Raw genomic sequence first — 14,086 nt, 5'->3', positions numbered from 1 at the left:
TGGGCAGATTTATACATTAGTATTTATAAAATTCATATATTTTTTGAAATTTAGCAATTAAACATATAGTTTTCAATATTTTATTGTCTCACTTTTTATCCCTAGTAAATGTTTAAGACACTTATTTTGTGTACATAAGTCTAATTCTATATCAAAAAAGATGTTTGTAAAAGTATTAAATTATATTTAATTTTCACACACACTAAGTATATAAACCTATTTTTTCCAGCATTAAAAATATATAAATTATTGGATAGATTTGGCAGAATTGTTCATTAGTATTTATAAAATTCGCACTTGTTCAAGTTTAGGAATAAGAATATAGATCCCAATAATTAATTTTCTCATTTTTGTCCTTGGGAAACATTTAAGGCAATTATTATGTGTACGTATGTTTGATATTAATTAACTAAATTTGTTGGCTATTAAAAATTTTGTTTGTAAAAGAAATTCAACATAACAAAACACTTGAAAAATAAAACTGTCAATAAATAAGAATTAAATACAAAAAACAATAACTTTTTATTTTAAAAAATAATATTTAATTTACATACAATATTTGCAGTAAAAAACATTTCATCACACACATATTTTAAAGACGAAAAACAATAAAATTTATTGGTACATATAGTCGTAGTCATAATTTAACAGCAACAAAAGAAATTTTCATTATCAAGACAATACAATGGTGTATGTAAAGTCTCCCATGAATCATCCAAACAAAAAATTTCAAAAGAAAACTGACAAATAACAATATTGCACCTTGACAGTTTAAAAATATAACTTATTCAGTGATAAAAGTGAGGAATTGCAAAACAGCTTTTTTTTCGTAGGTGATTCGTAGTTTCGTGCCGCAAGTGATGATGCCAGTGGATGGTAATTCGGCGATGTGGTAGCGCTTTGTTAACCATCTGTGACCGGTCTGCAAGGTGCACTCTAAATGACCCTATTGTTGTTGGTTAAAGCACTTGCTACGTATACACCATATCGCACAAACTATTATCCCCATTTCAATTTTTCTACTTCGAAACGGTAAATGTTCAAGCTCCTCTCGGAGTACCTCCACGTAATTAATTGGTCCATCCAAGATTAGATAAAAACCCAATCCCCAAACCGTGGCGCAACGTCACAGGGCCTCCGTCTTGGACTTTAAATTGCAAATTAAAGAGGAAACTAATTAAAAACACAGATCTTAATTGTTATTTTGCACGTCACGTTCTGAATTACAAACAGCCCAGCAGCTAAATTTATACCGCAAGTGTACTTAAACATGACAACACAATGGGCTTGGAATATGAAGATTTATCGTTCACACAGGAAACGTAAAAAAAAAATGAAAACTATACACACGAAACGGATCCATTTCCAAAGTTACGGAGACCCGAACGTAAGGCTGGACGCGAAACCCGTGCCCGGCCGAAAGGATCAGTTGCACGTCATAATGCACAGTCCAACATTCGATGCAAATCGACTATTTAATTAATATTCGATTAGTGGGTTTTTCGCCTGGGCATATTTTAAAGCGGACTGTTTCTGGATTGCCTTATATGTAATTATGTTCACCAGCCTATATCCGGTGCGCACGGGAGTTTCCTGCCCGACAGGTGACATACCGCCGTTCCAATACGCATTTTAAGCTCTCCTTCGCCTTCGGGCGGAACGAAAAAACGTCCATTTCGTTCGGTATTTACAGAAACAAGCGACAAGAACGGATATGAAATCACCTCTATAAATACCCGAACGATTGGAACCGAGAAAAAAGGGTTGACGCCCAAACAAAAGGACTGAGAATCCAGATGAACGTGGCTAATTTGCAATTGCATGATTTCACTTTCCCGTGTGAATTCAGGCCCGAAGAAAGGGCGCCGAAGCTTCCGATACGTCGACGGCGAACCGTGATGGACACGTTTCCTACGTGTGCCGATCTCGCCTGACATATGCGTCCGACTATTTTTCGGCGCCCACGTTATCTAAACACAGGTATTCGCGCGAGAAGAAATAGCGTTGCCGTGAGATCACTGCCATGACATCATCTCGTACATTCGGCTACGGGGACAATGGGATTTATGTTGTGTATGCGGCAGCATTTTCGGCACGTTAATTAGACGATGTTAATTGCCTTCCATCTGGACGGATCTGTGCTCCAGTTTGTGTTTAGTGGCCTTGTAAATATGAACAATATGCTTAACAGTACATTCATTTTTTGGTCACAAACCGGCTGTTTCGAGTGTATCGAAATGGCTAATGCAGTTAACGTAGGTGAGGAAAAACATCTGTATCAAGCATAAATTATTGTATTTTTTTCCATCTCGCTCAGGCTGCGGTTTAATGAATTATGAATGTGGATTTATCGAAAGAAAAAGTAATTAGACACAACCGTGGGAGTTCACATATGCGACGGACTCAAGGATAAATACACTTTTTGTTATCCTTTCGAATTAGCTTAATTTTATTCATTAAAACCCGTGACTGCAACAACAAAATTAACAGTCCCATCTAACAGTTTCATAAAAAACAATTACGGTTAATTTCTGGAGCAGATAATCAACGCAATTAGTATACACACAGAAAAAAAACGACGATTAAAACACGGCCGCAGATAATTGATGTTATTTACTAATCCCCGCACACAAAAGCCCGGGAATCCTATTAAAATCGAACGATTAAGGCTGCAGAGTGGATGCCAGTCATCATCATCTCCGATCGGCCAACAATAACAAACTGGTTTAATTTAAATCGAACGGCAAATCGGAAATACTTTCGTGCGACTCGTGTAAGTAGGATGGCACGAAATCTCGATCTCACGAAAAAGTCGACGGTGCACACGGGTCGTCGTGGTATTCGTAACATTAAATGATTTACCGTTTAATACCCGAAAACCAGCTTTTGCCCCGCTAATATTCAGCAGATAACCGTACCAATTTGAACTTTTTTTTACTCATTAACTGCTGTCTGGGTGACGCAAACACGATTGGCAAAATTTTCGAGTTCAGGTTTTCGTTCGGCGCAGGATGTTGCTCAAATTAAGCAGTTTCCGAAATGTTCGGTTGCACAACAATGGGACCGAGGTTTAATGGTATGTTGCGAATTGTGGTGAATTGTTTTATTGTCCCAGAATGTTTCTTTTAATTTGCACATGATAAATCTGTTTAGCAGGCTTTCTACGGCAAACCGTCAACCTCACAACTCAACGACGGTTCACCGATAAATCGCGTAATTAAACAACAAAATTGTGTTATTAAATTCTATCAAAAGTTACATAACAGACATCGAATTATTTTCGAAATGACCATATGGTTGTGCGGCGTGTGTGTAGGCACATTTTCCAGAATATTGATACGGTTGCTTAATATTTTCGCCAAAATAATGTCATGCCGTATCTCCACCGATTCCATATATGGGTCGCGATGTTAAAATCGGCGTGGGCCTATCCGCTTAACATTCGATCAAGAGAGATGAGGCCCCTGATAATTGTGTTGATGACGATCGACATTTAATAATTGAATTAGCACGACGTTTTCGGCCACGAATCGATTTGTTTTGCAATCTCGAATGTCAACGATAATTGAGAAAACAATCTGTTTTAAACCGGTGTTTAAATTTTATAAATCCGTCGAGTGAGGAACGTCGATCTGGTCGTATGGTCGTACTTTCGTTTTTTTTTTTATTATTATTATTGGTGAACAATCACAGGTTTATGTCACAATGGCGCATTGTTATTTATTTTTTTGAATAACTCAATTGTCGGCCTTTCAACGATTCACTGTAAATGGTATTTGTACGTACGAACGGACGACAATCGTTTACCGAGACCAATTTTAATAAGGTTGTCGAGTCAGCGCCTCAACTGAAGACATTTACGTTCAGCTTCCTGGCCGTTTTGCAACAAGTCTTTGACTATCGTATTTTTTTTACAATATCCGTTTTGCAATTGTGTAGGTGTGACCGACAGTTTGCAACAATTTTTTACTCGCTAATAAATTAACATTGTAAGTCAATTACTTTAATTGCCCTTGTTTTTCTACGAAATCAATTAAGTTGCTTACTTAAATTATGCACCTTCCTGTTTTATTGGTTAATGAGGATTTCGATTTCCTCTCGGCGTTTAAATACTCATAGTTAATGTAAATGCATGCGCCATCTCTTAACTAATAGGAAAACTATATGAAGATTACTTTCCATTGAGGCCAATGACCGCAGCGCACTGTACTCGAAATTCATAATCTCAACCGTAGTGTGGCGCTAAAGCTACATTGTAACCGGGTACTTTTTACAGAGGTAAGTGGTGGTTCTTACCTTACGAGCCTATTTTGTTAGCATTAAAATAGAAAAATAGGAAATCGCATTAAAAGTGGTGATTTAACTTTAACATGCTAACAATTTTGCCACTAAATAAAAACATAAATCAAATGCACTTTTTTTACTGCATTAAATCACTAAACCCAACATGTAAAGTGTTTTGATGTTTATGTGTAAGTGTGAACTGGTCTGGTTTAGATTTAGTGATTTGTCCGTACGTTCCAAAGGTTTTCAAAAGCTCGAAGCTAAAATTTCTTAGCAAAGGCTCCAATTGGGTGAAATTAAAAGTATGCGCCTTTGGTTTCTGACATAACTTATAGACACTTACCTGGAAGTGGAGGATGATTGTCCATATTAGACCTAATATGAGCTTCGGGTTGCCGTCTACAATATCTTCTGATCTAATATTGACTAATTTTATTCTTTTGAACCGTAAGAAATTCAATACGGTATCTATGTTGTGGAGCATGTGGAACCTCATTTGACCCCTCTCCCTTGGCTGTAACAAAGAAAAAAAACGAATGAATAATTGTTTGTTATTGCAAATATTAGATAAACAACGTTAATTACTGTAAATACAGGTTATATAATTTTTACTTTCTTCGAAACCTTTATATAATTCTGTAAAGAGTAAAAATAGCTATTCACGTAAAATCGAATAATCACGTAAGTACATGCAATCTGAAATTTAACTTTTGTAGAAAGTTGCAAGTAGAAAAATGTGTGCACAATATTAGTAATCAGTAATATAAGCTAGCTCAAAACAAATACACTCATTTAAATTTCGTACTCCTTGAATTCCAATGTCAAGAATGTTTATTGCTTTTTTCTGTTTTTGTTGTGTCTACAATGCATCTCATCAATCTAATTTTATTCTTTAAAAAAATACTTTTTTATTTTTCAATAAGCAATTATTCATTGCTCTCTGTGAATTTAAATTGATTATTTACGAGCGGTCTTTTGTTTATTATAATTATTTAACCATTGATCGAGGTAAAACTGTTAAAAAAATTCAGGGAGAGTTTACGGCTAAATAAGTCAATCGTTTCGTGCATTATTAAAAAAATTATAGAAACTGACCAAGAAACTGACTTTGGATAATTCGAATGTTAAAAAACAGATCAATCTTATCGTCAAATGAAATTGAAGCCAACCTGGAGGAAACGGGACTTGCTAAAATTAGTTCAAGAACTGTGAGAAGGTGGTTCCAGAACTACAAGAAACATTTTGATTTAATTTAAAAACGTGAAAGTTCGATTTTGATTTCTATAGGAACACATACATTGGACCACAAAACAATGGGGCCTAGTTTTTAGTGACAAGTCTATATTTAATTTATAAAAAAATGATGGTTCTGCTTATGTTAAACGTCTTATAAGGACAAAACTACACAAAAAGTTTGTTATAATCACAGTGAAACATGGTGGGGGTTCAATTATGCTATGGGGATGATCAGTTCTTCTGGTAAGGACCTCCTTAGACTGATTTATGTACAGGGATATATTAAACAACAATGTGAAAACGATCCTAAACACGAACTCGAAATTGTAATTAACTGGTTAAAACACCAAAGTGTCATTGTTTTGTGTTGTCCGTTCAAATCTTCAGACATTAACCCTATAAAAAACATGAGGAATCACGTTTATAACCAAATTTGACATAAAAATTTGACAAATTGTTAAATTTGTGTTAATTTTAAATTAAATAACAGATTTAATCATTAAAAATCCCTTTCAAAATTAAAATTAATTAGTTAACTATTTATAGAATAAGAATATAGTGGTTTTTATAATAATATAAATAAATTAATTAAGAAATATATCAAATGTCATGAATATTTCAGAAACGGTTATAAAGATGTGGTTTGAGGCAATCAACGTTTAAGATAAATGTGTTCTTGACACTTAAGTCAATTTTTTCTCTATATGGTATGGAAATATTCATAACAACTAAAAACAACCAATTTAGAACACCCTGCATATTATGAAAATTAAGAGCTGATAAAATAAATGTACAATTAAGGTTTATAATTACAGTCATAATTGTAAAGTTTTTGTAATACATAGTATATATTAAAATTGTTATTATACAGGTGTAAATGTATTTATAATTTACAGTCAGTGGGTTAAACTAAAATGGACCTGATCATATATGTCTAAAATTAATTTAACTTTTTATGACCCAATCCATTGTTTTCCCAACACACTGCTTTTATATTAAAATTCGATTAGCAACAATTACGAAAAGTGTGTGAATGGACCACTCCCCCGTAAAAAATAAGTAATCCGATTAGTGTAACCGTTAACGTTTCTAATCCGAAACCATCTCCATAAAAAACCGGCACTTAAACAAAATAATAATGATAAAAAGGCACCAATTTCTTCGGATGATTCATGGCGATGTTTCCCAATAGTACACGTACGTATCTTTGCCAACAACGAAGCACCTTGGCCGTTTCAAAACAACGAGATTTCGTGCTAATTAATTTGTCAGTAAAATTTCGAGAAACGTGCCATAATAAGACTTCGAATTCCTATGGACGAATATGGAATCTATTAGTTTACGATTTCGCAACCGTCGACGAGGTAAATAATACGCAGGGTCGTATTCCGTTCGGGCACGTAAAAATCCTGTTGCAATTAACTTCAGCAATGTAAACAACGTTTTATTATTGAATGTTTCAACTAGCATGTGCTGCAGCTGGAAATAATTTAATGAGGCGGGTTTTCGCAAACAAATTATATTCTGATTATGCACACAACATCAACATAAAATTAATATTGGATAAAGTACGCATCAGAAATTAAAATGTCAGGTAGATTAGAGAATTACTTCCTCGATCATTTTTCGGTTCGTTTAATAAAGATTCATAATTAATGACCATAAATCAATTTCGCTTGTTGTTATTAACTAAAAAAGTCCGTTGGGCAGTTTCGTCACGAAACTATTAAACTGTAGTTTGGTGAATGCGCAATAAAATCTAATGGACTTTTAATACTTAACATGTGTGAAATACGCAATTAAACACGAAAATTTTAAAAGTTCTGAAATCACTCTATGTAAACTTCGTGAGAAATCACATATAGATATTTTAATGTCAATCTCAACAAATAAAGAACCTCATTAACCCATTAAAATTGCTGATATAGGTACTTCCCTGTAATAAAATCATAGAAAACAAACGGACCCATTACATCTGCACACTTACATCTATCGTTTATTGCTGTAATTAAGCTTTTATTTCTAAACGCTCATTTCCTGTACAATATACCAATCGCCATTTCGTCGCAACCATAGATTTTCAACTCGAGGCGAACGAAAAAGAAAAAACTGTCGCAAATCACGACACAGTGGTTATTTTAATTAAAAGATCCGTAGCTTAGACAAATGGTAATACAGTGTATAATTGGTTTTCGTTTCCTGTAGCGGTTTTACAAACTGACTCACTGATGTGTTCAATGAATATCTTATTTTAGATCGGATCGGTAAATAATTCATCTCGCATTCTAGAATATTAAGTTAATGGTGTTTTTGCGAACGACCAGTAGGCATGCAGAGCGATTTTATTAATCTAATGGGTCCATGGGCGTAACGACTGCATATTATCGATCGATAATTATCCTATTAGGGGTAATAAATAGCAGTTGACCTAGATACATGTTTAATAGATTGGATAAACTACCCATTTTTAAGGATTAGAAAATATTGCGTTTAAATATCTTAACGATTGGTTCAGGTTAACACCATTAGATATAATAGTGGAACACAAAGAGCCCAATTTTTAAGCAAAACAACACGACGAAATTGTTTGATACGTGTGTTATTTTGCGTCTGAGCAGTTTATAAGAAATAATTAAACAGGAACAGGAAAATTGAACATTCACACACTAATTTTTCAAGAAAAAACATGATGAAGATGATGGATGTATCAAAATTAGCACCACTTTAAAGGTGTGCATGAAAATGTTCCAAGATTTCTAGAGTAAATAAATCTCTTGACGACTGGTTTAAGTCTCCATCAGTGGAGTTTAGAAAAAACAGTGGATGTAATCAATCTGTCAAAAGATCATGATGTATTATAGACATAATTGAAGATTAACACACTAATTTTTCAGGAAAGAACAGGATGAAGATGATAGATATATCAAAATTAGCACCACCTTAAAGGTGTCCATGAAAATGTTCCAAGACTTCTAGACCAAATCTCTTGACGACGGGTTTAAGTCTCCATCAGTGGAGTTTAGAAGAAACAGTGGAACACAAGAAGAGCAATATTTAATAAAAATAAGGTAGAAGTAATCAATCTGTCACACGATCATGATGTATTATAGACATAATGGAAGATTAACACACTAATTTTTCACGAAAGAAGAGGATGAAGATGATAGATATATCAAAATTAGCACCATTTTAAAGGTGTCAATGAAAATGTTCCAAGATTTCTAGACCAAATCTCTTGACGACGGGTTTAAGTCTCCAACAGTGGAGTTTAGAAGAAACAATGGAACACAAGAAGAGCAATATTTAACAAAAATAAGGTAGAAGTAATCAATATGTCAAAAGATCATGATGTATTATAGACATAATGAAAGATTAACACACTAATTTTTCAGGAAAGAACAGGATGAAGATGACAGATATATCAAAATTAGCACCACTTTAAAGGTGTCCATGAAAATGTTCCAAGATTTCTGGACCAAATCTCTTGACGATTGGTTTAAGCTTCCCTCAGTGAAGTTTAGAAGAAACCGTGGAAGACAAAGAGTGTACATGTAGATATAGTGGAACACTAACACACTAATTTTTCAAGAAATAACGGGATGAAGATGATGGATGCATCAAAATTATCACCTATTCAAAGGTGTCCATGAGGATGTTGCAAGACTTTCTGCCTTCCAAACACCTAACTACACCATAATAGTTAATTGTTTAGATACGAGTTATTAATAAAGCACTTGCATCTGTTCATGAAAGCGTAATCTGAACGTTTAAGAAAGTATCTTCACCCAACAATAATGTATAGAAACCAACTAATCTTGTGGCATTAGATAATAGCCGTGTTCACACTGAAATCCGTTTTCCATTAGACAGACGACACGTGTCGAACGGCGGAAACAGTTTTTCTAAGTTAAAACGATAGCACGCGACACAGTTAGCGATTAAAAAAAAAACAAACCAAAAAGCTCAATTAAAAAGAAAGCACACAATCGTAAAATAAGAGCTAACGGACACATCTTACTTACGCACACGGTAAGTTACTTAAGTCGACCGGCCATAAGTGCTGCCCGCGCTCGCCGTTGCACGCCTTTTATATTTATTTATTTATTTATTTACTTGTAACCGTATTATCGACACGTAAAGTAGAAAACGAGAAACGAGCCGTTTTTCGATTCGATCTCGCCACTCGGATACAATGCACAGCATTCATTCATGAAATATTCCCAGGCGTCGTCATTCATTCAAGACAGATTTAGTTCAGCGTGACCATGTCCTTGATGGAGTTTCTACTTTCTTAGCATAATAATAATACGCGCCGTAATGTGTACGAACATGGGCGGGACACTAAAATTATATTTAAATTGGTCAAATGTGATTAAGCTGCCTCGCGTTTTTGTTGGGGCGGAAACCGAAGGTTTCTGTTAGATGTGAAGAGGTTGATGGGGGAAAAGCTTCGTGGAAACACTTACGACAATTGATATGCAGGTCACAACGCATTTTTTCTTTACAACTGAACCACACGGAAGAGAAGGAATAACTCTCTTGTTAATACTTTCGTCATTGTTCAGCTTGTCGAAATTGACAGGGCGTTTATGTCACCACCAACTGTCACTTTGCAGAATGTTGGTTGTGTCTAATATATAGGTGGAGCAGAAAATGGAGAAAATTAATTACTTTAATTATTGGTCATATTTATAAAAAATCGAAACACGTTACTTTTTTCCCATATTTTTAAATTAAAAGGGGGATGTTGTGACACATCATTTAAAAGGTCTCTTCAGTCTCTATTTAAAAATGAAAATCAACTTTTTTTTATTTATTAACATGCTCAATAAATAAAATAATGAATTTACTCCGTTTGACTGTTCCACACTGCATAGAAAATATATATATAATGCGTAAACAATAGTCATGCGTTATTTACGCATAGTAAACGTGATTGTCAACAGGGCCCTATTTAATACACAAATAATATTTTTTGGAGAAATATTAAAAAATTATTTGGTTCTCAATAATTTAACATAAAAATGAACATTATAGTTGGTTTTATTTACCGTAATTGAAAATTAAATAAATATATAACCGGAATGGCACTATATTTTTTATGTTTGAATGTTATCCTAACAAAATTTAAGTATGAATCTTGTGCTTATCATGCAACTAAATTTATTTATGTTACTTCGTACCTAGTTTGAATAGAATATAGATTTACTTCAAGAAATTGACATTTATTATAAAACAGGGGTTGCTGATTAATGATTATAATCTGAACAGTTATAATAATATAATAATATCAATGCCTTTATAATTATAAAGTGACAATAATATTAAGATTGATGAAGAAAGTATGTGTTCCTCCAAAACTTTTTCTAAGAAACCTTCAGAAATAGCAATTTTTCAAAGAAAAAACCCAACGCAAAATCATCATATTTTCTAATTAAAAAAAGAAGATTAAAAATCTCAGAATATTTGTTAAAAAAATGTTTATTATATCCTAAATATTTTGATAAAAAGATTTTTATTCGTCTAAAATACAACGTTGACTTTTCTATCATTGTTTAAATTGAATTTTTAGAAAACTTCAGAATTAATTAAATCATTTTTCACTTTATTTCTTCTTCAACAATGTCAAATCTCATTAAAATAAGAAAAATACGAGTTTTGAACATGTAGAAATTGATATTTTAGTTAGTTTTTAGAATATATTATATTTAATACTTACAAGTTAGAGAGTGGTCATAAATATAAATAAATATGTAACTGGAATGGCACGATATTCTTTATGATTGTTACCCTGGCAAAATTTAAGTATGAAGAAGGTATCGAGATGAACGAACCCTTCCAAACATGACCAATGGAAATAAGAAAAAAAAACGTTATCCATCAGCTACTTCATATCTAGTTTGAATGGAGTATAGATTCATTTCAAGAAATTGACATTTATCATAAAACAGGGTTTGTTGATGACGATAATATTGATAATGATCTGTGCAGTTATTATCATATCAATTTCTTGATAACTGTCAAGTCACAATAATATCAAGATTGATGAAGAAATTTTGTGCTCCTCCAAAAATATTTCTAAGAAACCTCCAGAAATAGCAATTTTTCAAACAAAAAAAACCCAAATCTTCCTTTATCACTATTTGTTATTTGTATTATTTTATTTATATTTGATAATATTAATATTTAAGTTGAATTTTTAGAAAACTTCAAAATTAATTAAGTCATTTTTCATTTTATTCCTTCTTTAACAATTTTAAATCTCTTTAAAATAAGAAATATACAAGTTTTGAACATATAATTTTTAGAATTTATTATAATTAATACTTACAAGTTGTTCGCCAGTTAGAACTTCCAAGAGGGTGATCAAGTTGTGTCCATCTCTTAAGTCCTCAAATAGATCCGAAATATTTCGTCTAGCCTGAAAACAAACAGTCAAATATTAAACAAGATCCAAATTCAACAAAATCATGAAAAACCATGCAAAAACAAACAAATACGTCAAAATTTCACTATCAATAAAAACAAGTAGGAACAAATCCATAAAAAAATTTCAAAAAACATCCATGCTTAATCACACCGAAACTTACAGATGGGGGACAGCATGGAGAATTGTTGACCATAACACATACATGAATGCATGTGTAGTTCTGAAAAAGAGAACAATCCCTGATGAGAATTTAATTGACGTCAATTCCGAAAATTCGTGTAACAACAAAAAAAAAAAACGGGGTGACACAAATCCATATCTAACGTGAGTTGCAAAACGATCGTGCGTTGTTTGTCTGGCGGCAATTCAAAGAGGCAGCGAATCGCTACGCCTCCAAACCAAATTACAGTTTTCATCTTAATCGCTCGGTCGTAGTACAAACAGCGTTCATTTATTTTTCCCCGTTGCTGAATCGCAAAATGATCGGGTCCGCGTAATTCGTATGGACGCAGCACCATTCAAGAAACGGAAGAATGTGTGCTAATGCATTCATTAATGCAACCGTTTTATTGCGGAGCCTGTTGGAATTGCACGCACGAAGCGATGCATGAAACACTTAGCGAGAGACACCGCAACCTAATTTTGCGGGCTCGTGTGATCCAGCCGAAAAAATTGAAGCGCAGCTAAACGGGAAGTTTAAGGCGAAATTTCTATTAGAAATCCAATAAAACCGGCGGTCGCGTTAAAAATGTTGCGAGTGTGAAGGTTTTAATGTGTGTGGTCAGTTTGAGTGTGAGAATATGAAAGGATGTTGATGTGTTGCACGTGCTGATTAATCTAACACACGTGAAGGCACCACGAGAATAACTCCGTTCCACCTGCTGTTTAAGAAAGCAAACACTCAACAGGACTGTTTACAATGTGTTTACATCGGAATGTTTTGATAGCGTGGCGCAGGTTCAGTCACACTCAAGTGGAAAATATAGATTTGATGAGGTTTAATCGGTACGGTTTCAGGCCGCGACTCCACCGACTGTTATCTCAATTCGGATTGAGGAATGCAAAGAGAGGAGCGCGATGGAAGTGGACGTTGAACGGTGGACAATAAGTCGGCGTTGAGTGAATAATTGTGGCTTAAACGCCTTTTTTAAAAACCGAGCCGTTACAGACAAGTGGGAGATCGGGCAAGACCTCCATGTATGAGCAATCAGGTTAGCCAGTCCAAGAGAACAACGGATAATGGTATTCGTGGCTCGAAAGACGGACGGCACTTCTTTGGATGATCGTAAATATCCTTCATGCTCGTTAAACAACAATTAAATCGGCACACTTTGATCCACATCTGATTGCCGGTAATGGAAGACCACAATTGGCGAAGAACTGGAATGGCCATCATCCAGGATCGTTGTTTTAATCGAAACGTCCGGGTACGTTTCGTTTCGAATAGGTTTCTTCTGTTAATGAAGATGAAATAGACTGTATTAACAATAAAATTGTTCAACCTGAATCGCCGGTGCAATTAAAACGAAATTATATGTTAATTTTCTACCTTTTAGCGATAATATGAACTGATTTAATTAAAAGGAGAAACCCACCGAAGAGCAATTAAAATTCTCGGACAAGCTGATTGACAAAGTTTACCGCCAACGGTGGCTCCCACAAAAACGTCTTTGAAACCACGGCATGGGAATTCGACACGTCAGCTTCCTAGTTCAGACCATTTCCTACATGTCCATTTATCGGCAATCACACCTGCGTGTGGACATACACGAAGAAAAACTCTTTTGATTCATGCCTGACGTGTCTCATTAATTCTCGCTTCGCATTTTTTTTTTTTTTTGTTTTTGCGAATTTTATGCCATATTCGTAGACGGCCGCGTCATACATACACACACGGTGGAAGCAAATCGGTAACGGCATTGGCCTTTGGGAGGTTACGACGAGTTATAGTTAGACGGGGACATTATTTTTAGCGGCGCATTGTTAATGCTGTCAAGATACACGCACCGCTCCAGACACCGGTTACAAAAATAAGATCCTTGGTCCACATACTCGATTTTCGGCAGTCGCACAGATACTGTTGAACATCGAGATCGAATCGTTGTGATTGACTGGGACTTCCATTAAGATAATATA

General features: G+C 34.4%; 1 protein-coding gene across 11 annotated transcripts in view; it reads right to left on the bottom strand.

The window, feature by feature from the left end:
* LOC109604573 (microtubule-actin cross-linking factor 1) overlaps positions 1–14,086 on the bottom strand; it is a 166,803-nt gene that overhangs the window by 55,832 nt on the left and 96,885 nt on the right. For 10 of the 11 annotated variants that reach the window (XM_049961785.1, XM_049961749.1, XM_049961753.1 and 7 more), the window contains 3 exons: positions 12,111–12,170; positions 11,852–11,941; positions 4,628–4,798 (listed from right to left, as the gene is read on the bottom strand). In XM_049961785.1, the coding sequence (XP_049817742.1) occupies positions 4,628–4,798; positions 11,852–11,941; positions 12,111–12,170 (321 nt within the window). The remainder of the gene's footprint in view (positions 1–4,627; positions 4,799–11,851; positions 11,942–12,110; positions 12,171–14,086) is intronic. The other variant, XM_049961788.1, reaches the window with a different exon arrangement.

Source organism: Aethina tumida, chromosome 1 (assembly GCF_024364675.1).
Source record: "Aethina tumida isolate Nest 87 chromosome 1, icAetTumi1.1, whole genome shotgun sequence".
Lineage (NCBI taxonomy): Eukaryota > Metazoa > Arthropoda > Insecta > Coleoptera > Nitidulidae > Aethina > Aethina tumida.
The sequence above is the reverse complement of the archived record's forward strand: the minus strand, read 5'-3'. Positions and strand labels throughout refer to the sequence as shown.